The sequence below is a fragment of the Marmota marmota genome, unplaced genomic scaffold, assembly GCF_001458135.2.
Source record: "Marmota marmota marmota unplaced genomic scaffold, marMar, whole genome shotgun sequence".
Lineage (NCBI taxonomy): Eukaryota > Metazoa > Chordata > Mammalia > Rodentia > Sciuridae > Marmota > Marmota marmota.
Genome location: NW_025999962.1, coordinates 2140901 through 2165717, shown reverse-complemented (window position 1 = coordinate 2165717; position 24817 = coordinate 2140901). Strand labels below are relative to the sequence as shown.

General features: G+C 61.0%; 2 protein-coding genes across 3 annotated transcripts in view; one reads left to right on the top strand and one right to left on the bottom strand.

Moving 5' to 3' along the window:
• Gramd4 (GRAM domain containing 4) overlaps positions 1-8312 on the top strand; it is a 50838-nt gene extending 42526 nt beyond the window's left edge. For both annotated transcript variants that reach the window (XM_015501776.2, XM_048802989.1), the window contains 6 exons: positions 1785-1939; positions 3309-3453; positions 4120-4213; positions 4928-5012; positions 5604-5672; positions 6005-8312. In XM_015501776.2, coding sequence (XP_015357262.1) covers positions 1785-1939; positions 3309-3453; positions 4120-4213; positions 4928-5012; positions 5604-5672; positions 6005-6109 — 653 coding nt within the window. In that variant the 3' untranslated portion in view covers positions 6110-8312. The remainder of the gene's footprint in view (positions 1-1784; positions 1940-3308; positions 3454-4119; positions 4214-4927; positions 5013-5603; positions 5673-6004) is intronic.
• A 1236-nt stretch (positions 8313-9548) lies between these two features.
• The window catches only part of Cerk (ceramide kinase), a 38737-nt gene continuing 23468 nt past the window's right edge, over positions 9549-24817 (bottom strand). Inside the window, exons 8-14 of the mRNA XM_015501732.2 lie at positions 21378-21452; positions 20255-20407; positions 17129-17234; positions 15871-15941; positions 14092-14297; positions 13103-13311; positions 9549-11757 (exon numbers count right to left, since the gene is read on the bottom strand). Coding sequence (XP_015357218.2) covers positions 11685-11757; positions 13103-13311; positions 14092-14297; positions 15871-15941; positions 17129-17234; positions 20255-20407; positions 21378-21452 — 893 coding nt within the window. The 3' untranslated portion in view covers positions 9549-11684. The remainder of the gene's footprint in view (positions 11758-13102; positions 13312-14091; positions 14298-15870; positions 15942-17128; positions 17235-20254; positions 20408-21377; positions 21453-24817) is intronic.

Below are 24817 nucleotides of genomic sequence, written 5' to 3'. Positions count from 1 at the left end.
AGGAACAGCTGGGTAGCTCCCTGGGAGCTCTGTAGGACATAGTCTGCCTCCGGTGGCTGGCTCTTATGTGGTCACTTTGCTTATTTCTTTCATAGTATTGGTCATGACCTATGATGGTTTGGACACTTGATTAACTTATTTGCTAGCTCCCCAGACTACAGCCTAGGCAAGAGTGGGTATGGCCTGTGGTGGGAGGAAGGTGGCCTGTGGTGGGGGGTTAGGGCCTATTATGGGGGTGGCCTATGGTGGGGGTGTGGCCTACGGTGGGAGGATGTGGCCTGTGGTGGAGGGTGTGCCTTGTGGTAGAAGGTGTGGCCTGGTTTGGAAAGTGTGGCCTGTGGTGGAGGGTGTGGCCTATGGTGAGGGGTGTGGCCTATGGTGGGAGGGTGTGGCCTGTGATAGAGGGTATGGCTTGTGGTGGAAGGTGTGGCCTGGGATGGAAGGTGTGGCTTGTGGTGGAGGGTGTGGCTTGTGGTGGAGGGTGTGGCCTGTGGTGGAGGGTGTGGCCTGGGTGGAGTATGACTTATGGTGGGAGGTGTGGCCTGTAGTGGAGGGTGTGTCCTATGGTGGGAGCATGATCCATGGTGGAAGAATGTGGCCTGTTTGAGGGTGTGGCTGTGATACGGTCTGGTCTATGGTGGGAGGGTATGGCCTGTCATGGGAGAGGGCTGGCCTGGGCAGGAGTAGCCCTAGTACTGGCAGTGGGCAGTGGACCGTGGGTCCTGACTAGTACCCATTGGGAAGGCAGGGCCAGGGGTTAGCAAGCAGATGGGTGAGGTTGGGGAGGAAGTCTGGGAGCAGAGGACTCTCTTTCCTGTTGGGTAGGTGACAGTGCCCACATCCACTGCCACAGAACACGCTGGGGAAGGGGGCAAAATAGCCCTTTGATCCTGGGGTCGGAAGGTATGAAGAGTATGGCCATCTTGCCATAGGTCAGAGTATGCAGGACAGCCCCACCTGGGGTTTGGATCACAGAGTGGACGAGTCTCCAGGACAGTGAGGCTGGGGCCAGTGAGGGCTGAGACTGAGCTGGGGGTGGACTCTCAGGTCTGGGAGCTGGCCTGAGCTGAGCTAAGATGGGCTCAGGGAGCAGGTTGGGTCTGGGAGGGGTAGGAATACACAGGAGGAACACTGGTGGTGGCCTGCAGGGAAGAGGGCCAGCGTGGGAAGCCACACTGAGGCCATTGGGAAGCTGTGCAGGGAATGTGTGTAGAGGGTGCTGGGTGTGGGGCATTCAGAGCCCCAGAGCCCAGCTCCAGTGGGTGACGGCAGGGCCTTGGGGGAGTCTGGCGGGGAGGGAGGGTGTCCCTGCGTTCCCAGGTGGGAGATGTGTTGAACCCCCAGCCCAGGACCTCCACAGAGCAGGAAGGAAGAGGGATGGCCTTGCTCAGATGGGGAAGGTGGGAAGGCCACCACCAGCCTGAGATCATGGTTCTGAGAGCGCTGAGGGACCTGGCCCCTGGACCACTCAGCTCACCTCCCCCAGGCAAACCCCGAGCCCTGGTCCACTGCAGGTATCAGGGCCCTCCTGGCACCAGGCGCTGTCCACGATGGACAGGTGGTGGCTACAGCAAGAGGCACTGAGCGTGATGGCCGTGCAGTCCAGGGCCTCACAGCCTATGGCCACCAGTCCCCTCCTGCTGTGGGTTTGGAGCAGGTGCCCTACCTGGCCGCACAGCGCCCCCCAGAGCACCTGGTGACTCCAGCCAGCAGGTGCTGAGCGGTCCCCCATTAGGCAGGCAGGGCTGCAGGGCCCTGGGCAACGCAGACCTCCTCTCCCTCAGGGCTCTATGCCGGTGTCAAGTTCTTCCTCATCGATTTCATCTTCAAGCGCTGCCCCAGGCTTCGAGCAAAGTACGACACGCCCTACATCATCTGGCGGAGCCTCCCCACGGACCCCCAGCTCAAGGAGCGGGCCAGTGCCACCATGTCACGGAGGGTGAGTCCCCCCACTCCAGACAGCCTCGGTTCGCTGGGCAGCTGATCTTTGCCAAATCTGTGCCCACAGGACAGCATCCAAGGGCATCTCGAAGTTTCCTCTGTGCCCTGTTCTGTGGCCCGTCTGTCCCTGTCGTCTCTTCTGTGAGGCCAGCAACCTGCAGGCCCTTGGGGACTTTCCCTCCAAAATGTTCTAGGAGCCAGGACTGGCATGCCTGCTACAGCCAGGGGCCAGGGCCTTGGGGAGTGACCACTGTCCCTGACTGTGAGACTCGGTATCAAGGTCAAGTAGCACCTGGGCAGAGCCCGTAGTTCAGGCCTCATGGGTGTTGGGCACGGGGTCCTGAGCTGGGACAGGAGGATGAGTGAGCCTTGGTGCTGTCCTTGGGGTCTCAGAAGAGTGGGGAGGGTCCAGGCCCAGCAGGACTCCCAGCGAGGTCCAAGAGGGCTTGCTGAGGAGGCCACACTGGAGCAGTCTCGAGGGGAGGCTATTCCAGTGACCCACTGATGGCTCTATCTGGGGGAGGGAGGCTTTGGGTGGGCATGGGTTGTGCTCCCAGGTTCCAGAACAACAAAGCTTGGTGGGACCCTAAGCTCAGCAGGACCCTGAGCTCAGCCCCAGGAGGCCCAGCCTGCCACAGCCCCCCCCAGGCTGATGGCTGTCCTATAGGTGAAGGTTGCTCGAGGAGCATAGATGCAGGATCCTGGCCCCTGGGACAGGATGAGGGGTCATCTTTGCTGCTGGGTGGCTGGGACCGGGGCCTTCCTTGGGCTCAAGACTGGCCACTCAGGAGAGATCAGTGAACCTGGGTGGAGGCCTCCCAGGATGGAGGCCAGATCCCGTGTCCTGTGGCCCTTCGTGCCCAGCTCTGCTCCACGTGCTTATGTCTCCTTTCTGGCCAGCTGTCAGGGCATGACGAGGTGAGGTGTCCGTGTGGAAGTCCCCTGACCTCTGTGATCCAGTGCTGTGCCATTGCGGTGTCTAGTTTTCTTAAGTTGCTGTCGGTGGCCAGACTTGATCTCTGAAATGTGGGGTTTAACTGCCTCCACACAGACCACGTGCCAGGCACCTGTGTCCTTGGACTTTGTGTCCAGGCTTTGCCCCAGCACTCGGGGCTAGGGAAGGTTGTGGGGTGTCACCGGGGAAGGAGAAGTTCTCCCACCACTGAGGAGTGGAATCTGTGCAGCCCAGGGCCTGTGGGGGCTGTGGCGCCCACATTTGGACTTGAGCTTGCAGGAACACATAGAGCCTCTTAGCTGGTCGGTTTGCAGCTGGGTGCGAGCAAGGAAAGCCCTGTGTCCCCTCAGTCACCAGCAGGGCCCGCTGACTCTGCCCAGAGCCTGAGCAGGCCCCTGTGTGCTGTTGGCAGCTACAAACGGCCTCATCGCGGAGCTGCGTCTCCAGTGCGCCAGCTGGCCTGGGCAGAGACGAGGACGCCGGTCGCTGCCACAGCACCAAGAAGGGGAACTTCCACGAGATCTTCAACCTGACTGAAAACGAGCGTCCACTGGCCGGTATGTGCACAGGTGCTGATGGAGGCCAGCACAGAGGCCCAACCAAAGCAGAGGGGTGGCCTCTCCTGGGACAGGAGGAGGCGGTGCAGAGCCCGGCTCTAGCAGGCTGGCTCAGGCGGCCGGGGATGGCGTGCCCTGGAGGGCAGGTCTGCTTGGCAGGGGAACTCCCAGGGCACCCGCTCCCCACAGGGGGGGAGGTCCCAGGAAGGGGGCTTTGCTCTGTCCACTGGTTGCTAGAGCCCGTGTCAGCACGGGGTTCGCCAGGGCCAAGCCGCAAAGCTCCTGAGCCACACAGCCCAGTCACAGAGCTTTGAGTGTGGCCATCTCTCTGGCGCTGTCCTCTGCGGGTCGGCAGGTCAGCGCTGGTCTGCAGCAGCGTGGGCTAGTGCTCCTGTCTCATGGTGCTGTCAGCGTGGGTGCCTGCTCCGCACGCTGGGAGGAGTGGGCGACTCCCAGACCTGCAGGCACCGCCGCCTCCTGGCCCTGCACCCTCCTCCCACTGTGGACTTTCTCTGGTGCTGGGGGAACCCAGACCTCTCACGCTGGGCGGGGAGCTGCACCCGAGCTCGTGCTGAACCTCCGGTGGCCACTCACGGACGTGTGCCCCGGGTGATGGCTGCTGAGGGCGGCAGTGGAGGCAGTCTCAGGTGCTCTTCTCCTCCTTAGTGTGCGAGAACGGCTGGCGGTGCTGCCTGATAAACCGAGACCGGAAGATGCCCACGGACTACATCCGGAACGGGGTTCTGTATGTGACCGAAAAGTGAGTGGGGCCACAGCTGCACCTTTTCCTAGACCTAGTGAGGTTCCCTCTGCAGGGCCTTGGCGGGACCTCGGAGTGTGACCAGGTCCCAGGGCTGGCCCAGCAAGTGTCTCCTCCAAGGCCACGGGCCAGCCTGGCTGCACTGCCCTGCCAGGCGCCCGGGGGCAGGTACCACCTGCACGCCCAGCCGTCAGGGCAGCGGTGTGCTCCCAGGCCCCATGTGCCGTCTCACCGGGACGCTCTTGCCAGGGTGAGGCTGTTCAGGGGGCACAGGACAATCTCCCAGGAAGGGACTGTGCTCTGCCCCGCTGAGCCAGGGCCCCAAGGCTTGCTGCAGTCTGGACACAGCAGTCAGAGATGGCCTCATCTCTCCTCTGCCGGGCAAGACTGTCTCAGCCCCAGGTGTGGGAGGAGGGAGTACAGGGCCTCAACGTCACCTTGTCCCCAGCCTGCAGCAGCAGCCAAGGCTCCGCTGAAGGATCTGGTCCCAGAGCCCTCAACGGGCCCCTGGACTCCAGCGCACCTTGCGGGGAATCCCGTGGGCAGGGAAGCCGCGGTTTAGCGTGGAGCCCAGGCCTCTGGTTTTTCTGTAGGTGCTGTTTGCTGTAGCGGGGGCACGGCTGGGCTGTGAAGCAGCAGCCCGGGGAGCACCCGCTTGGCAGGAGCCCCACGTGGCTCTGGTGTGGACTGTGCCTCTCGCTTTCCCCCCTCTAGTTATCTGTGCTTTGAAAGCTCCAGATCTGGGTCTTCAAAGAGGAACAAAGTCATCAAGCTGATGGACATCACAGATATCCAGAAGGTGGGTGTGCCCCCGCCCCGCCCCGCTGCATTTCTACCATCTCCTTTCAGTTTTAGGGACAAAAATCCTCAAGGGCCACAAAGCTGGTGGGTTTTACTGTGTACATTGGGGCGTTTGCTGTCTGGAGACTTCCTAGGCCCAACTGGACAGACCCGCTGTGGGGGGACCCAAGCGGTCTGCTGGGTGGGCTCCCTTCCCTCCGTTGCATGTCAGGCCCACCCGGGCTGTGGGTGCTGTGGTCACCCCCTCTCCAGAGAAAAGGTGTACAGTTGGGTAACCAGAGGCACAGTCGTCAGGCCAGGGCCCTCTTGGCCTGGCCTCTGGGTTGGCAGTGCTGACAGGGGCCCCTCTGGGTTCAGGGCCTGGGAGTCAGGTCTGGGCTCCTCCCCACAGGCAGTGTCCTTAGGATCTGCCCTCTGAGAAGCGGATGAGCCATGCAGGTCTGGCTTCTCAGTCGCAGAGTACAAGGCACTCCTGGGTCCCTCCTCCTGTGGCTGGGACAGCTGTGCTTAGTGAATTCCCTGGGCCTGTGGAGGGCCAGCTGCGTCCCCAGCCCAAGAGAACCCTAATGACGCTCTGCCGTCCTTTCAGTACAAGGTCCTGTCCGTCCTCCCTGGCTCAGGCATGGGCATTGCCGTGTCAACACCGTCGACTCAGAAAGTAAGTGTCAGGCAGCTGCTGTGGGGGTCGAGGTGTGGCAGGGGCTTGGCTCTGGGGACCCAGGGGACACTCCAAGCTACAGACCAGCTGTGGCTTCAGTGATGGCAGAGGGCCCCATCTTGACAGCAGGAACCTGTTGCTGTGGCCCAGAGGACGCCGACGGGGCATTCAGGGAGGGGCCTGAGCCTGTGGGGTGCCCTGCCCCCCGCTCTGTGAAGGCTGGAGGCCGTCTGCCACCCTGTGGCTGCTGGTTGCCTGGCCGGATTTGGCCTGGCCCCAGCCTGGCAGCGCTCATCCCTGGCGCCTTGCTCACCGGGTGCCTCTTCCGCCAGCCGCTGGTGTTCGGGGCCATGGTGCACAGGGACGAGGCCTTCGAGACCATCTTCAGCCAGTACGTGAAGATCACCTCGGCCGCAGCCTCTGGTGGCGACAGCTAGTACTGACCCCCACCACCGCAGGACCTTCACGGCCCTCGACACGGGGCAGATGGAGTTGCCACGCTGCTCCTCGGCCTGTGGTTGCTGCGGCATTGACCGTGCTCCACAGACCCCTTCACTGAGGGGCTGCAGCTCACGAGGACGGCACAGATGCCCCTGCCAGGCACGTGGGGCCCCTTGGTGGACACCTGTAGACACAGGTGGGCAGAGGATCCTCAGGGCCTGTTAGAGGATGACATGCAGGACCCTCGCCATCCCCACCGGGCACAGCTCCTTGTCCATCCTAGCCTCAGTAGAGACCTGGCCCCGGCCACCCCAGGGGCTCCTGCAGCCCCCGAGTCCCAGTCTCGGAAAGCCAGAGGCCGCCCCCTAAAGCCATAGCTGAGCATGTCTGTGGCCCTCCTGCTGGGGTTAGGAAGTGTCACTGATGGGTGCGGAGGTCCCTCCCCACCCCCAGTATGCTGGTCCTCAGAGTAGGGGGTTGGGGGGGCAGGGGCTTCCCTCACCAGCTGCCGCATCCACCTGTCCATCTTGGCCCCTTGGCTGGCGACCCTCGAGGGTGCAGGGCGCGAGTGAAGGCACACCCTTCGACACTGTGCTCCCCGGAGAAGCCCAGGAGAACACTGCCCAGCTCTGAGTCTTGGCTGGTCAGGTAAAGGTCAGCCACAGCCTGGCCGGGCTTGGCCTCCAGCCACAACCACGGGGGTCAGTGGGGTGGAGTCGGGGCAGCCAGAGCTCCCTGGCCGTGGAGTCCAAGCTTCAGTGCCCTGCCCGTGAGCTGCTGGGAGGCTCCGTGGGCCGAGGCCTGCCCCAGACATCTGACAGTATTTCTCTTCCTGTGTGCCCACCAAGCACTCATCTGGGCCCAGACCACTCCCAGTGCCCAGCCGCCCCAGGGCAGCCCTTGCTGGCTTGGATGAAAGACGCGTGCTACCCAGGAACACGGTGGCCCGTGGGGGAGGCCGAGGGAGCGTCTCGCAGGCTCAGAGTATCCTGGGACATCTGTGTTTTGTCTGAAGTGAGAAGCCACATGGGGTCCTGGGACAGGGCCGGGCCTCCAAAGGAGTGACGGTCTCCCTGTCCGCACGCTTTCCAGGTGGCCCTGCACCTCCCCGGCTTGTCTGAGTCCTTCGGGTGTCACTGAGATAGTTGTTTTTTGAAGAAACAGAGATTATATTTTTACAGAGAGCAAGCTGTCTCTTATTTTTGTATCGTTTTTCAGGTGACATTTTTACCTTAGCTCTGATCCTCATTTGCTGGCTCGGGTGTGAGACCTGGTGGGGGCTGCCGGGTCACACTCTGGTGCGTGGGCCGAGCACCCCGACCAGCCAGGTCAAGCACACATCCCACCCAGAGGGTGGAGGCTGCCCGCCCCGGGCGCCATGGGTGCCAGCTGCTGGATGGCCCTGCTCGTCAGCCTCCGTCGATGAAGGCAGAACCCGCCCTGGGCCAGGGCTTCGGCCCTTGCAGGGATGGTGCGCTCAAGTGCATGGGGCGAGATGGGGGCTGCAGGACCCCAGGGTGCCCAAGGGGAGGCAGGGTATCCGTGACGTGTCCCCAGGGATGGCTATGGGGTGACACCCCTGGGTGGTGTCAGACCTCTCTCTGGGCCTTGGCAGTGCCCCAGGCTGGGTCCTGGGGACCAGGGTCAGTAAGTCCTCCTTGTGGGCACACTGGGGTGCTATCCCCACACACAGCGGGGAGGGTCCCTGAGAGGAGGGGCCTCTTGGCAGAGCGAGTAGGTTAGTTCGAGTCCCTTTCACAGGAAGGGAGATGCAGACTGACCACACTGCACCCGGGAAGGCCTGAGGCCTGTTGGGGAACAGGGGTCCACAGTCCAGCGGCTGGCAGGCAGCCGTGTTCCTCGGAGCCCATGGGCCTGGCCAGGGGCCTGCTAGGGTCTGGGCTCCCTGTTAGAGACCAACAGGGTTTTCGCTGAAGTGCGTGAATCTGGACAGATGTTTAATTTCTGTGACTAATCACTGAACTAGATGAATGTTGGATTTTGTATGTCCGGAGCTCGAGTCTATTTTGGATCTGTAAATAATCATCACTGGTGTCACTTTTGTTCTACAAAAGGATTGTACTGTATGGAGAACTGATGAAAAACACCCTGTCACATTTTTTAAGAAAACCTTGTTTAAAGAAAAGTCTTGTATAAATTATAATTTTTATTTAAATAAATTAAAATGCTTTGTGCTAAGGTCTGGGGTCCGCAGCTCTCTCGGCGGGGCGTGGCCTGGGGGCTGCTGGAGCGGCTGCAGGGCCCCCTCTGCCACAGGGTTTGGGCAGCAGGGCCACCTGGGTGAGGGAAGGCTTCAGGGAGGGCTGGGTGGGTAGCCAGTCCTGCTGGGCTGTGGGCATCAGGAGGCAGGCCCAGGTCTCAGAAGATGGAGGCCAGATGGCAGGGGACAGCTGTCAGGAGGGCACCAAAGGCCAGCTCTGGGTGGGCAGGGCCAAGGCCAGGCAGTGCCTTGGGGTTGGGTGCAGGCCCTGGCCCCACTCAGCTGCCAGGTCCTGGGTTCCTGGCCAGAAGGGTCCCTGGTGACATTGTGACTTGGTTGATTGAGACACTGATGTTGACACAGAAAGACAAGGAACCCACCTGGCCTCTAAAACCGGAGAACTGTGTGGGACACTGACAGTGCCTGGCCTCCCAGCTGACCGCCCGGCTCCCCCAGAGCCGCTGGGAGTCAGTCGGTGGAAACCTCGGGAGTGTGGCCCTAGGGGTCAGATGCCCACACCCCTGCCCTCCCTCCCCCGTCCACTGCAGCCTGTCCTGGGTGCCGGGAGACAGCAGAGAAGGGACAAAGGTCCCTGGGGCAATCTACAGCACCCACAGCCCCTCCTGAGAGCATGCTTCTGCCACGGCCAGCACAGCTGCCCCTCTGCCCTTTCCCGGCACCATCCTGAGCCCCAGCTGCACAGCTGGACCTTGTCCTCAGACACTACAGCCCCTCACCTGGTCCCAAAGGCAGGTGTAGCAGGAGGGCACAGGTGGGCCATGGGTGTCATCCCAGGTGGGACCTCCTGGGAGCACCCTGGCCTGAGGGAGGCAGGGGGTCTCTGGAGGCTCCCGAGTGGTGGGTGCAGTCCAGCGTGGCTCAGTCGTGCTGGTGGGGGATGAGCTGCCCCAGCAAAAGCCATGGGTTGGGCCCAGCCCCCAGTTCCCCAGGTAAGCAGTGAGGCCCACAGCTCACGGTCGGCCTTGGAGGAGCAGCGAGTCACACCAGGCGGTTTTAGCTTCATGCCCTGCGTGGGGAGGCAGGGAGGCTCGCCCGGGCAACACGCAAGGCTCTGGTGCCACTGGGTGTCCTGGCACAGGTGCAGCATGCACATCTTCACTCATTTCTTCTTCTTTGTATATGAAAATTTTTCATTTTCATGAAAAATACTCTACTTTGAAAAGAAATTTGTAAAAGAAAGAGAAAATGCCAAATTCTGCCCAAAGTAACTTTATTTTTGTCTTCTCAAACATATCAGATCAAATACGCTATTTACTAATCTTGAAACCAGCAAGATTAGGCAGAAAATTAAGCCCTCTCCACGGCGTTCCCAGCCGCACTGCCAGCCCCCACTTCTCGATTTGAACCGCAGTCACGGGGCAGAACTGCTGCCTGATTGTTTCACACCAAAAAGCCACAGAGGAAGTTTAGAGACCATCCCATCTCAGGGGTCCCAAGTTGTCACTGTCTACCATCACTTCTGGTGTCCTTCTGTTAAAGTCCCCAAGTCCAGGGCTTGGGGTTGCTGTGAGGCCTCCTGGCAGACAGAGCCCATTCGTTGGAATGGCAGAGGCTGCCTCCGTCCTGCGTGCAGTCCCAGGGGGCTTTGGGGGCATCTGCCACAGCCCCCTGTGCAGTCCCAGGTTGTAGAATCAGCCTGCCACTGGTTAAGTTCCACCGCAGCGTCTTCTGCCTGGGCCATCCTCCGAGGTTGGCAGGGGTTCTGGGCAGACCAGGCCCTGGGAAGCATTTAACAGGGTCAGGACTCCGAATCTTTGGGGAAGCTTGTAAGATGGCCCAGTTCTCAGGGGCAGCCACAGCCTCCTCAGGACCCTCCACCTGAGCCCTTCTGGAATGGCCCAAGGGAAGCAGGAGTCAGGGTGTCATCCCAGGTGGGACCTCCTAGGAGCACCCTGGCCTGAGGTTGCCCCCTGCCTGTCGGCTGCTGAGCACAAGTGGTCATTGCCCCCTCAAAAGCTGCCACTCTGGCTCTCTGGTTTCTTCCCAACCAGGAGCAAACCTGAATACAGAGGCCCGGTCTGCTCACTGTCACCCAGCCGGTGACTCAGCCTGGGCTTACTGAACCATCCAGCCACACGGCTGCCGTTGCCAACCCGGTCCACTAATACAGAAGCCACGGGAAAAGCCCGGGTGGGACCGAATGACAAGACAGGAGGCTTTGTGTCTGCCTCAAAATACAAATCAACGCAAAGAATCCCCAAAACAGATGCTCTCTGTCGGATGCGGCAGCCACCTGGGGGCCTGTGGAGGAGCCACCCACAGCGGCAGCAGTGAACCACGGTCTCCTAACAGGTGGTGCCTTCTCTTCCAGGCCAGAGGTCAGGCTGCCTCACGTGCCACTCCACAGGGCTCATCACACGTCAGTCTGAAAACAAGGAGGACAGGCGCAGTCAGGAGCCCAGTGGCGGGAAGCCTGCAGGGAGCCGGTCCCTGGCTCCAGGACCTCAGCAGGAAGCTGCCATCATCGCTCAGGGCTGGGGAGACGGCGGAGACACCACTGTGCTGGTCCCACTGAGGACGGCAATGCTGTCGATACAGAGGTCAGCGTGAGACGACAGGAGACTGCAGGCCGGCGCCAGGTCAGCCTGCTGGAGTCAGGGCCACCCTGTCAAAGCGAATGTCCCCGTGGAATGCCCGCTGCTTTCTGCTCCCCAGAAAGCCCACGTTGTGTCCATATACGATATCCATATTTTGCCTTTAAAGAGAACGAGCCCTCACCAGCGCGTTTCCAGCCGTCTGCATAGCCACCGCGGAGCTGCCCGTGGACGGTCTCACAAACACAGCTGGGAGGGCAGCAGGAAAGGAGGTTTGCAAGGTCAAACGTTGCCCTCAGGGGCTCCTCAGGCCTCACCAGATGGCAACGCCCTGACCACAGGGAAGGTGGACGTAAAATGAAGAAATACCTGTTTCCCAAAACCTGCTCAGACCATTCCAGAAGAATCTTATAAAGCAGATCGGTGACCCAGGCCCCTGCGTCCAGAAGGTGGGCCTGATTCCTGGAAAGTACTCCTGTGTCCCTAAAGTCATTGCCCTGGAACCGCTAGGGGCCGACCTTAGATCTGTGCTGTCCGCGTCGCTGAGCTCCGAGGCCAGGCCCCACGCCCGCCCCACTGGATGCTGAGAAACCAGTTGTGTGCAGCGCCACTCAGCTCCCAGGGAACTCAAATGCCAGATATGTATGCAGAATTGTTGACAAAACGTATCTTGTTCTAAAATCAAGATCCAACTATCAAAAATAAATTTCTAGATGTAAATGTAAATATCAACATAATTGGTCTGTGGTCATCAAATAGTCTTCACACCTCCGCGCATGGGGCGGGTGGGGGCCCTCAGCTGCAGGGCTCCTGCTGAGGCGTCTCTTCAATTCCTCTTGCAAAGAGCTGAATGAGCTGGCAGTGGACCCTGTGGAGACAAAGGGCCACACTGTGACTCCTGTGTGTCCCCTACCTGGACGGGGCAGGTGCTGACTGCCAGGGCACAGGCACGTGGCCGTCCTGCACTCCAGAGCCTCTCTGTAGAGATGCTCTTCGCCACTTGGAAGATCCAGGGCACCAGCAGACCTGGGTCTAATTCCCACACCCCTCCACAGTAGGGGGACAATCCCAAGTGCCTCTATTCCATGTGCCGCAGCTTCCCCTTCCCGCACAGCCTCTCCCCAGCAAGAGCCCCCCAGAGGGGAGCAGATCAGGGGTCCTAGAGGTCCCCTGACCAGCAGCGTGGAGGTCCTGGGTCCCATGCAGGACAGTCCTGTTGGCTTCATTCCCCACTGTTACCAAAACCACAGATGTATTCTAGCAACTAAGACCCCAAGAGTAAGTGGCACGTGCCAAGGTGCAGGGTAGATGGGCTATATGTCAAGAAGACCTTCCTAATTTGAGATCATTATAATTTTTTTACCTTTATCTATTTTTATGTGTGCTAAGGATTGAACCCAGGGCCTCACAGGTGCTTGGCAATGCTCTGCCCCTGAGCTCAGCCCCAGCCCAAGCTTTCTATTTCTTTAATTCCACCTCCCTGACGTGTCAGGCAAGCTAGCAGAAAGCAATCCCTCGGTGCACAGCGGCTGCTGTGGTGACTTCCTGGGACCTTGTCAGCCCTTGTGCTCAGGCAGGAGCTGGCTGACCACCAACTGCCACATGCACCAGAAGGAAATGGAGCCTGGGCCCAGGGCTTGGGGACATCTAAAGACGTCCTATCCACTTGCCTTATTTAGATGTGAATGGTGGAAGCTCTTGGTGCTGGAGCAGAAGTCCCAGCAGCCCGTGGGCCCAGGGTCTCTGGGGAGCCCTGAGGCTGCTGCTCCACACCCTGAGCTTCCCCTCTGTGCCCCCCCCCCACTTTCTCTGCCAGCCTTGTGCTCTTCCCAGGCCCCTCTGCCCTCTGCCAGGGCAGCCGCCCCTTGTGCACCAGCATGAGGCCCCTCAGCAGGCCCTGCAAGGCCCGATGACTGCCCGTGGATGCAGGGGCCCAGGACTTGAGAAGTGCCTGTGAAGGCAGCTCATTCGTTTGTTTTTGAATGATTTATCAGAAAAGAAAGAATGCCCAGGAGAGACCATGCCCGCTGGGTGTCAGGTGTCGCAGAGAAGAGGAAGAGAAGAGAGGGCTTCAGAGCCCTGGAGAAGGCTCTGCCAGTGCTCCCCCCCCCCTCCTGCGCTCCGCACCTGACCACCCAAGGAGGACTGCAACAAACCGGAGCTCTCCTTGGCACCCACAGCCTGGGCACACCCGGAGCTGGGCCTCCGCTCACCTGACCTCGATGGCAGAGCTGTGCAGAATCTCCCCATCGCAGTTCCAGGAGCTCCGGGGGGCCGAGCAGCAGGAGGCGGGGTTGTCACAGCAGATCTGCCCCAACCCCTGCTTTCCCCTGTCCTTGAGGGTGTGGTCTTCTTCATCCAGGGACTTGGAGGTGAACTGGAATTTCTTCACGCGATAGACTTCAACAAAACTGAAGTCAAACTACCGGGGCGGGGGAAGGGGAAGCAGGGTCCTCACTCACCGTGGGCAACGCCTGCTCCTTGCCCTCGGGCCCACGGGCCTCCAGTTCCTACGAGCTCGTGGTCCAGCTGTCAGGCAGCCACTCTGAGCCACCCTCTCCAGCTGGTCTGACCACTTAGAGACAGCCACCCAGAACTGCCCTCCCCGGGCCCTGGTCAAGCCACACCAAGACTTTGAAATTCTTAGCCCTTCGCAGGGACCACCACTTCTTAAAGAGCTCTGGTGGTTAACTATCAGTGCTTTGTAGATTCTTCTGTCCTCTCAAAAGCTGTATAAAAATACCACTGGACTAAGCATCTAAAACACAATTTAAGCAAAAAGCCAAAATTTCACTAAAATTAAGAGGCTGTGATAAAAAAATCCCAGGCCTCCCCCGACTGACCCAGGCCTCCCCTCCCCAGATTGCCAGTGCCGGGGGGGGGGGCAGCGGGGGGGGGCGGCAGGGTCTGAACACAGCCCACTCCTGGAGCCGGACTTGGAGGGCCTGCAAGGAGGACCCGGAAGAGCAGCATAGGGAGAAGTTGGGAAATCCGCAGCCCTGAGTTTCTGTGCTCCAAGAGTGACATTTCAAAACGGACTTCACAAGGAGCAACTGCCCAGTTTAAAACTGGAGAAAAGCAAACCAAAAGACCTGTCCTTGCTGCCTTCCTTGGAACTACACCACGCACTCCTGCAATGTGGGACCAGGACCACCCTCGGGAAGCTCCTCGTCCTCGCTGCCGCGTCCACCTGTCCACTGACCTGGTCGTACTGGTTGGTGTGCCTGAGGAGGAATCTCAGGAAGTTGAACCTGGAGCACTTCCGGATGAGGATGAGGTCCAAAGTCCCATCTCCCAGGTGGGCGGCTGGGGACAGGCCTCTAGGGCTCCGGGGACAAGCACAGGACATGTTCGTGGCATTAATGGCCAGAAACTTCCCGCAGATGACATGCCACTCCTCCACCTTCTCTGAAGCAGAAAGAACGGGGCGATGTCGCCGTGCAGTGGGGCTCAGGGCCGCAGCTCCGGCCTGTGCCTTGGGTGCCCTGCGCTTTCACCCTGGTGACGCTCAGCACGTTTCTCATGCGACTGCCATCCAAACCAGCAACGTCGCCTAGAAAGGGCCACCTGCCCCAGGAAGCCGCACTGACGCTGAACCCCAGGGTCCCCAGCAACTTGGAGGTAGTGATCTGGAGCATGGCTCAGTGAGCACCACCTGGACCTAGTCCAGCCGGCCATGTGCCTTTGGCCTGGGAGCTAGGAGTGGCAGAAGATGATAGCAGGGGTCCTGATGGGAGACCTGGGCGGCATTGGTGAGTCCTGGGCGCTGGTTCGGCCCAGCGCACGTGCAGCCGCGGCCTTCCGGGATGGACGCAGGACCTGCCGTGCTAAACCAGCCCGCTCCCACCAAGCCACCAGCCCAGCCCTAACACATGTTGGGGTACGGAATAGAGACCCAGAGCTCAGCTACAGGTTAACTGGCTGTGACGAGGCCACTGTCCGCCCCCCTCTGTCTGGGACTCAAGGCTGATGACGGCCTGGTCAAGGACAGAGGCTCCTGCCAGGCCAGGAGCATTGCTGGCACTGCCCCTCCTCCATCAGCTCGAGTCTCTGCCAAACGGCCCCCCAGTTGTTCAACCATGGAAACGGTTGGTCTGATCAGCAGGTGCAAGAGATTTGACAGAAGCTGCCACCGAACAGGCCCAGGAGGAGATGGGAGCTGGGGACGGTGAGCACTGAGAATGCGGGAGGAAGATGGACACACGGACAGTGGGGAGTGGACTTGTGTTTCCTCCTTGTCTCTGCAGGAAGCACAGCACCTTAAGAAGCAGGTGATGAAAGAGAGTGATCACCCCGGGTGCAGGGCAGCCCAGAAAGCGGGGAGTCCAGGTGGCAGAGACGGCCACTGTGGGACGTCGCTGCTGCCATCTAGTGACTGCATGTGCCATCGACCAGAAAAGAGGAAAAGTGGAGATGTGACCAAGGCAGTGTGACATGGCCCAGGCTCTGTCCTCGAGGGACTCCTGGGGACATTTCATGACAGGACAGCCCGGGCGATGGAACGCGGGCAGTGAAGCCCAACCTGGAAAGGGCCAGGGCGTCCTCAGCAGCGAAGAAAAGAAGGGGAGCTGAGGAGGTGGCTGGGGGTGGGCGCGTGCGCAGTGCAGGGGGCCCGGGCTCAGCCCCAGCCGCCAAGGAGAAAGCGCTCGCCGGCTCTGTCCTGCTTTGCCCAGCATGACGAAGTAGGCGGGCAGTGTTCTTTAACAAAGAAAATAGGGATAATGACATGTTGTGACGGGAAATCCCGGTGTCCGTGAGCAAGGCTTCATGGCGGCAGCAAGCGCAGTATCGGCGTGTGGCGTGAGGCAGCTTGGCTCGGGGCAAGCTGCGTGGCTGAGACAGAGGACGTCCACAGAGGAGGTCCCCCAGGCCTCAGGCCCGCTGCAGGAAAGCCAGAGACACAGAGGCACGGGGAGCAGGAAAGGAAGCGCTGGGCAGAGGAGGGGGCGGGCACCCGGGGAGGACGGGGTGGGGGACTGACCGGAGTCGGGCGGGCCGCGCAGGGTTTGCTCCTGCTCCAGCTGCTGCCTGCTCTGCCTGCACACCAGGCATCTGAAAGACAGAGCCGTCACCGGTCACCCTCTCCCGAGAGCAGAGCCTGGCGCCCACGGTCAGGCGCAGTTCTCTTCCCGGGACGCACAGTTCAGTTGAAGGCCGACTGAACATATTTCTTTAGTGTGCCAACTGGAATTCTCCAAGTTAGACTGCTTCTGAAGTTTGGCTTCTGAAGTTCACCAGCATCCTGCGCCAAGGCGCGCTCACATCCCACAGGGCGCGGGGCACGGCACCCGTGGCTCCCTTGCTGGGCGGCTCTGGCAGCGCCAGCGCCCACGGCGGTGGGGTCCCACGGAGAACTCGCCTGGAGCTGGGCGCTCAGGCCAATCCCTGAGGGGCACTGGTCCCAGCCAAGAGCAGCAGACAGGCAGCTCTGAGCCCTCAACCCAGATGCGCACTGGGTGCTGCTGGGCGACACAGCAGCCAGAGGCTGTGGACACTGGTGCCATTGGCAAGGCAGCAGCTAGACCCTCTGACTCCATGGCCTCGAACTCCTTGCTCACAGGTGAGGACGTGGGATGGTCATTCAAGGACCGTGTGTCCTCTAGAGCGTCACCGTCTCCTAGCCTCCAACAGCACAGGTGGTCAGGCAGACACATGCTGTGCTGTCACTGGGGTGGCCATAAGCCGGGGCTGCTCAGTCGAGGTTTCCTGGGGTTCTGTGCCCACAGGGAGACCGGAGCTCCTGGCCTCCCCCCTCCTGGCCTCTTCTCCCCCAGAGCTGCCTGGTCTGCCCCTTGGTGGGCACCTGGGCTCTTGCTCCGGCTGCTCCCTGCCTTCTGAGGGGCCGGGGGACTGGCCAGGGCTCCTGATCAGGGGAGAGCTCCCATTGTGGAGCCGGGCAGAGTGGAGCAGGGTCTTGCCAGGGGTGGGGACAAGGGCTGCTGAGACAGTTCCATCAGACCAGCCTTGCCAGCAGTCCCTCCCTGTGCCGGAGCGCACACGCCCAGCTGTGGAGGAGACAGCTGCCCGTGTCCCTTCCCGCCTGCTCTGCTCATCCCAGGTGCTCCAGGTGCACAGGGCCAGGGGAGGCAGGAGCTGGCCCGCGGAGCCTCAGGCCTCCACACCCTGCTCGAGCCCTCAGAAACCAGCGTCTTCCTATGCGTCCAGCTCCTACGGAACAAGCCCCAGCCCAGGCCCCGTTTCACCTCAGGTGCAACAGAAAGACGTGGAGGTGTGCTTACCCTGACCGGCAGGGCTTCGGATCCCGTGGGGATCCCGTGGTGTGCTGGGCTGGGAGGAAAGACACTGTCCCTTCGTAGCAGTGATGTGAGAGAAAGGTCTTCAAACCTGGGGACAGAGTGTGGCCAAGAGAGAACGTCGCAGGTCATTGCCTGGCTGAGACTGCGACACAGCTGTGGACAGCCAGGGAGGAAAGGGAGCCCCCAGAGGCCACCGGAGGGAACTGCAGGGGCTTGGCCCTGCACATCTGGGCAGGGACAACAGAGGTCAGGGCTGTGGCCCTTCCATGCTGGCAAGGCAGTGTGTCACTGCCCTGCAGGGCCTCCATGATGTGGCCTGCAGGTCCCAGTGGCCTGGGTCCTTGTCTCCCCACTTCAGAGTGGTCAGCAGTGTCCCCCTCCAGGTTTGGCCCCTGCCAGAGGCACCCACCATACGTGTGACAGCCTGGAAGGCTCAGGGCAAGGGCCAGGGCAGCTGTCCTGTGGGTGCTGTCCACGGTGCTGCCCGCGGTCCTGGCTCTCCAGCGCTGGGCAAAGCCCCTGGAGGGGCCCGGGAAGCCGGAGCAGGCCAGCAGGGAGAGGCAGTGGGTGCGAAGGACCTGGGGGGAGCCAGGCACGTGGGACACGTGTATCCTGCAAGGGTGACATCACACCTCCTTTTCTGCTGCTGAGCCCAGTACAGGCCTGCATGGCCACAGTGTCCAGCCCACACCTGCTGTGGTATGATGCTGGCCTTGGGAGCCACTGTGGGCTCCACCTCTCCTGGTCCCCAACACACTGACCTCCAACTTCCACACAGTGCCCAGGCCACCTCCACAAGCCCTCACCCACAGACCCCAGCACCTGGCCCCTGGGGCAGGGTTCCATCCACAGCCCTGGGCCAGCCTGGGCAGCTCCACGGCTTGCCACCCACCCTTTGTGCTCGTCCTGTTTGGCTCGCACCTGGCGGGGGCTGGGCTCGGGGAACATGCCCAGGATCATCTGCTCCGTGAGAAACAGCTTCCCAGGTGGCCCTGCAGGGGCTCATGCCATTCTGCATGGTGGCCCTGGCTTCTCTCCCCGCTCCCCTGTAGGCCCCATGAGATGTCCAGTGTCCAAGGCCTTAAGGAGGCCGACCCATGGTGAGCAGCCTGGCATGTGTGTCCCTCACTAAGGCACAGGGTGCAGCCAGACTCCTGCAGGGTGCTTTGGGGACAGCCGCCTCACGGCACCAGCCACCTCTGTGGCAGCCTCATTGAGCCTGGGTGTCCCCACTTCTGCCCCCGCTAAACCTCCAGGTGTAGGATGGCACCTGCCCACTCAGCTCCACCTCCCCCAGGCTCTGCCAGACGACAGGACTTCAACCTCTCAGCAGCTGAACGCAAACCCACTCGCTCCAGACTCTCAGGGCTAAAGCTGGGCCACAGGGGTGGGACATGAGACTAGGGCAGGGACTGTGCTGAGGGACTGGGGGAGGGGCGGCCTGCTGAGCCAGCCACCTGCTCCACAAGGGCAGCCAGGAACAGGTTGGCCCTTCATGGAGATTCAGGACTCCTTTCCTTAACGGAGGTCGGGTGAGGAGTAGCTTTAGCCCTTCACGCCATGCTACAGTCTCTAGGCTGCACAAAACCACCAAGTCACTCTCCTTCCCCTCAGGGGGAAGGGCCAGGCCCTGGGGTCTGGGATATCCCATCCACCTGAATGCAGTGGGGACCAGATAAGTGACAGTCACTACATACAGCAAAGGAACTCAGCCGGATGCTTGAGGAGTCCAACCTTAAATTCCACATCTTTTCAAGGTCCCTCTTTTCTGCATTTGAAAGCTGCACCCACCTCCAGAAGCTGGCAGCACCAACTTCTGTTTCCTGTTCATTCCAGCTGTGAGAGCAGGTGACAAGGTCCCCAGGGAGCCTGGTGGACTTGCTGTTCCCACACCTGCCTGGGGGTCTCAGGGTGGCCCCAAGCTCTGGGTTCTAACGAGCTGCCGGGGGACACTGATGGCCACCCAGTCTGAGAGCCGAGACCTGCAGGAGGGTGGTCACTCAGCTGTGGTGCCCGTTTTCTCAGCTGTGACATGGCAGTGAAGCCCCTGCGCGCCAGGCCTGTGCAGGGGGAGCCGGAGCGCCCGGCCTGCGGAGCAGGCGCAGCCTCACGGAGGCAGGCTCTCACCTGTCCTGCTCAGGGGCGCATCCTGGGCAGGAGAGCCCGCCTGGCCGGGCAGGTGCTCACAAGTGAGTGCTGAGTGATGTGGCCCCTACCCCAGAACTTGGACAACAGAGTGCATCTGTTGGGGATCTGAAGGGCAGGCTGCCGCCCGTGCGGGGAGGGCCAACCCCCCACGGTGCGGTGTGGGAGGCCAACCTTACCGGTGACTGAGTTACACTCCCCAGCTGGGTGCTGAGGCGCTCAGTCACAGAAATGGGTGTGTCTTGCTACAGCCCCATGGGTGAAGCTATGATCATCACTTGTTCCTTTGTAATCTAACCCCTTGCCCTGTTTAGGAGAGAATCTTCCATGGAAGTGCCTTGTGTGTGTCCCCTCCTCTTCCTGTGCCCTTGGGTGTGGCCTACCCAGGTGTCAGTCAACCTGCTGACAGTGGACATCATGAAGATAGACTCAGCCCCCTGAAACCTGACCCCTCGCCTCATCTGAATAGCTTCTCCTCAATAAAAGGGGTCAGCGCGTGTGCTCTCTCTCTCTCTCTCTCTCTCTTTCTGCGGACCCTTAAGGTCAGAGGAGCCGTCACAGCAACCCCAAAGAAAAAGGTATTTGTGTCTCTTGTGCGGTTATTTCGTGCAGCCCAGTTAGCCCAGTTTAACTAGAGTGACCCCTGAGCCTTTTAGTCGCGAGAACAGAAACCCGGCAGTGCGGGTCTTGCCACTGCGGCTCCAGTGATGGGAATGGACTCTTTCCTCCTAGGACTTTCACTTGAGCCATCCCCGCGGGCTGGCCGCCCTGTGCAGACACCTGTGCTGGGTCCAGGAACAGGATCACACAATCCAGGGCCAAGTCCAGGCCTCACACTTCCAGCTACAGGAGGCCGAGGCCCGTGAGCTCCGTCTGCACAGGTGGCCTCGCTCGGGGGCTGGTGATTAAATCAGACCCCTTGGACTCAGTCGGTACTCGGCTCAGCGCGCTCTTCTGAGTTACCTGAAAAGTCGTATCTGGCAGGCCCCATCCACCGCTTCTTCTCACTGTCCTCAAGCAAGTCCCCATAGAAGCCGTAGCCCAGCAGGGACACTGAGTACCGCAGCAGCATGTTGTTGTGGTGCACCGAGGACACGTCCATGGACAGTGAGTCCCCTGCAGGAGAGCACAGGTGTGGTCAGGGCAGTTCCCAAAGCACCCTGATCTCAGAGGAGAAAGAATGTGACCAGCACAGGGTCCCTCTTTTGATTCCCTGTTTTTGGTTCAAATGACACGTGTCTCAAATTTCCTGGGCAGCTGTTCCTGGGGACAGGATAAGCCTGTACCCATGAAGCTCACCAATGTCACTAACTGAAAGGGGAGGGTCTGAGACTGAAGGGAAGGCAGATAGCAAAAAATACAAAGTCCTGAGTGGCTATTTTAAAACACGAGGTCTCTTGGGTCCGGGTCAGCCAGGTGCTGTGACCGGGAGCTCAGAGGTTCCACGGCCCTCCTCTCCCTGCCAGGGGCTGGGCAGGCGCTGGGCACCTGCCACCTGAAGGAGTGAATCACCTGCAGCCTTGCAGATACTTTGCAAAGAGATGGGAGGGGGCCACACCCACAGCCACCCCTGACCACAGCACCAGGAAGGCCAGGCCACCTCCTGCCCCAGGCAGAGTGGGCACCCAGGGGCGTCCCGAGAGCATGCATGAAAGCAGCGGGATGGAACCGCAGGTGAGGCACAGGGGGCTGGCGGCCGTGGGGTGCTGCTAAGGCTGTGGGCGCGGAGCTGAGTGGAGGCCAGAGGCAGTGGCAGCTCGAGGCAGAGCGTGGCAGGAGCTCCAGGACCCAGCAGGGACAAGCACCGGAGCAGGGGCGCTGTGGGGTGGCGCCTGGTCGGTCACCAGGCCTGCGCCCCTGGGTGCTGAGAAGGGTCTGGCACGATGGGTTCATGTTTTCAAAAGGCCCCAGACGGGCCTGGGAGACAGACCCAGGGGGGCGGGCGAGGCAGTGTGGCTGGGGCGAAGGGATGCCAGGCTGGACTCCTGCGGTGGTGGGCAAGGCCCCGGGGCACAAGGAAGCAGGGCCACTCAGAAATGGCAGCGCTGGTGGCCTGTGCCCTGGGGGTGGCGGGGAGGCAGCTCACCAACCACGATGTGCAGGGCGGACGTCTCGGCATCGTTGGTGCCCACGGTGGAGTAGCACACGCAGTCGGTCGACCCTGAGAGGGAGGGGCACGGTGGGATGCGGGCACCCAGTGGAGGCCCTGCCTCTCCTCCGTGGCCAGCAGAAGAGGCGCACAGAGCTCGGCTGAAGGGCAGAGGAGGCCGGGAAGAGCGAGGGGACCTTGCAGTGGCACCCAGCCGCTCTTCACAGCGGCCATGCCTGCCCCTGCAGTCCCTGCAGCCCCAGCGGCTGCCCCAGCCTCACGGAGGCCCCAGGGAGCAGCGAGGCCCTCCTCTGCGAGACTGTGAGGGGTTGGTGCTCGCCCACCTCCGCGTGGCCGGCAGGGGCACCTGTGACCCACACCTCAATGGCAGCAAGAGACTGCACGGTGCATCGTCCGCGGGAGAGAGCGTGGAAAGCCGGGCCAACCGTGAAGGTCACGGGAACACTGCGAAGGCAGCGTCCACACCAAGGCACATCTCAGCAGCGGGGCTGAATTTCAGGGAAACAGTGGGCCCACCACAGGGCCTGGCTGCACAGCTCTGGGCCCTGACCACGCACACGCCTGCCTGTGGCCAGGGATCACGCCCTCCTCTGTCTGGGGGTGACCACAGTGTGGCTCTGAGTGCGGGGCGCGGGAATCTGCTCAGGAGTCACCACTGCAGAAAGCAGCCCTGACGGCAAGGGGCCCCATGCCACAGCAGCTAGGCTCGGGCCTCCCTCTAGCGGGGGCACAGCCTCCACAACGTGGGGTTGGGCCACATGAACATGTAACAGGTGTGCCCTGCGCCTGGGACACCCTAGTCTAGGTCTCCCTGGGACAAGGCGCATGGCCGTGTCTAGGCCCACGGAGCTTTGCCACTGGCACACAAGCATTCCTTAGGAGGCCACCAGTGTGACAGGCACAGAACTCCACCAGAGCCAAAGACCCTGGATGCTCAGCCCGGGCCCAGCACAGTGCTCAGGTCTTGTCATAAGTGACCCTGATCTCTTCGGAGAGTGCACAGGTCCAAAGAGAACATGGGACCTGGTTGGCATGGAGATGGCAACACAGGGCCCTCGGTGTGACCCCAGGTCACCTGAGGCCTCGGATGGTTGATGTCAACAGGTGCACACAGGCACACAGAGACCCACACTCACACACACTCATGATTCAAGGGTGTGTACCTCTCTTTGGAGTCTCTCAAGGACTTGAGTATCATCTTACTTCAAAAATAAAAATGTGCTTAATGAGCACTTATGATCACAGGAGTGGCTGATTCTCCAAGTGTAATTAACAGTATCTAAGGAAAACGAGGTGCTTTCAGACCCTCTCCCCTCATTTTCGTAATTTAAGGTGCCTGAGTAACAAGTGTCAACGTCCCTGAGAGACACTCCAGGGGGGCGGTGGGTGAGCAGACTCAGCCAGGCCAGGTGGGGCGTGGCACCTGGGGCCTCGCACGCCCCTTCGAGCCCTGGCCAGGCTGCCAGGTGCATGGCCGCTCTCCTCACCGGTCACCCCTGGGAGCCGCAGCCGCCCAGGGTTTCGTCAGCGGCAGCTTCTGTCCCCAACAGCCTTCTAGTGGCAGAAATCCAGCGACCTTCTCAGTCGGAAAGAAGAGCAAGACCCGAGGCCTCTGGAGCCTCCCTCTGTCACCAAACGAAAGGGAACTTCGTGGAGGGCCTTGTGCTGGGGGGAAGCCAGTATTTCCAACCTGGCCACGGCAGACTCTCCTAACAGAAGGGCCTTGTCTCTCCTTCCTGTGATGTGCTGCTAGAGGAGGCCACGCAGCAGCGTGCTGGGCAGAGGGCAGGTGGCGGGGTGAGGCCCACAGTGCCGGCCGGCCCGGGAGCCCCAGGGGTGCAGGACGAACGTGGCTCAGTGTCTGGGGTGCCAACACCCCTCACAGGAGGTAGCTGTGTATGGGCTCTACGGAGCTACAGGTGTCAGGCACACAGGACCCAAGGAGCCTGGATTCTGGAGGGCCCAGAGGACGTCATGGGACCTGCTCTACGTGCCTTGGTCCCAGGGGCCATGACCATGGTGGACTGATTTCCTGAAGGTCTGCAGATCATTCTGCTGAAGTGCCAGGTCTGCGAGGCACAGAAGGCTCCCCGCCCAGGTCACCGTTAGTCTCCCAGCAGCTCCACCGTGTCCCAGAAACCTGGACCTGGTCTGACCCTGAGCCCCAAGATGGCTGACCGCTCCTCCAGTTCACACCTGCTTTCTGCTTTGGAAACAGCTGGCCAGTCGCTGCCCCAATTCAGTGCCTGTGCACAGCTTGGAGCAGACTCCTGAGCTCCAAGGGACCAGAAGTCACCTTCCAGGTGCTGGTGGTCCTGACTTGGCTCTAGCATCAACCTCCGCACAGGCCTCCCAGCCTCCAGGCTGAGAGCACGGTCCTCGGAGCCCTGCAGCCTCGCCTGTGCCCCCCTCGTGCTGCCTGGCCCCTGTACTGGGCGTGGAAGCTGCCGTTTGGCTGGGACAGGGTTAGCACCTCACCACAGAGAAACACCCCAACCCAGAAACTTGTTTCTTTGGTCCTGGGGTGGAACCCAGGGGCGCCTGACCACGAGCTGCACCCCAGCCTCTCCTTTACGGGACAGGATCTCACTGAATTGCCCAGGCTGGCCTCAAACTTGCAATCCTCCTGCCTCCGTCTCCAGAGTCACTGGAATTAAAGGCTCGAACCACCACGCCTGGCTACAACCTAGAAATTCTGACATACTTTTGAACCAGCAGGTTCCGGAGAAGTCACACAAAGCCATCGCTGCTGATTTTAACCTGAGGACAGGCAGTTTGCACCCTGTTTGGCTTGACCGTCCTCTGTGGAAGGAGGCCAGATGTGGCTCCTCAGACGGGGGGCCAAGGCCACTAGCCAGTCTGCACCCTGCACCCTGAGGGTCAAGTTCAAGAGGATGATTGATGCTCACGCTACCTGCCTTGCCCTTGGAACAGCTGCAGCCATCCTCACACCCCTCACACATCTGGCCTTGGGCCCTGCACCTGCCCACCAACCCACCCAGCCCATCCGCCAACCCAGCCCACACATGGCTGCTGGCACAGGAAGGACAGACAGGCTCCTGCTATGCACATCACCTCCTCGAGCCTCTTCCTGAGCCTTAGTTACAATGGCACACAGTAGGTGCAGCAGGGGGGAGGGCTTGATGTGCCCTGGATGGCAGCCTCCCGAGGCTGTAACACAGCCACGTTAACATGTGATTGGAAGGAGACTTACAATTAAAGGATTTTTCTTTTTCTTTTTTCCCCAGGGCCTCCCTTGGCCAGGCAAGTGCTCCGTCCCTGATCCACACCCAGTCCAGGACTTGGGTTGCATACAACGTCAGATCAGGTCTCAGTGCATGGGGAGCGTCGCCTTCCCGAAGCCGGGGCTGCAGGGACCCATCAGACCCCTCCACCCCACTCCCAGTTACGGGTCA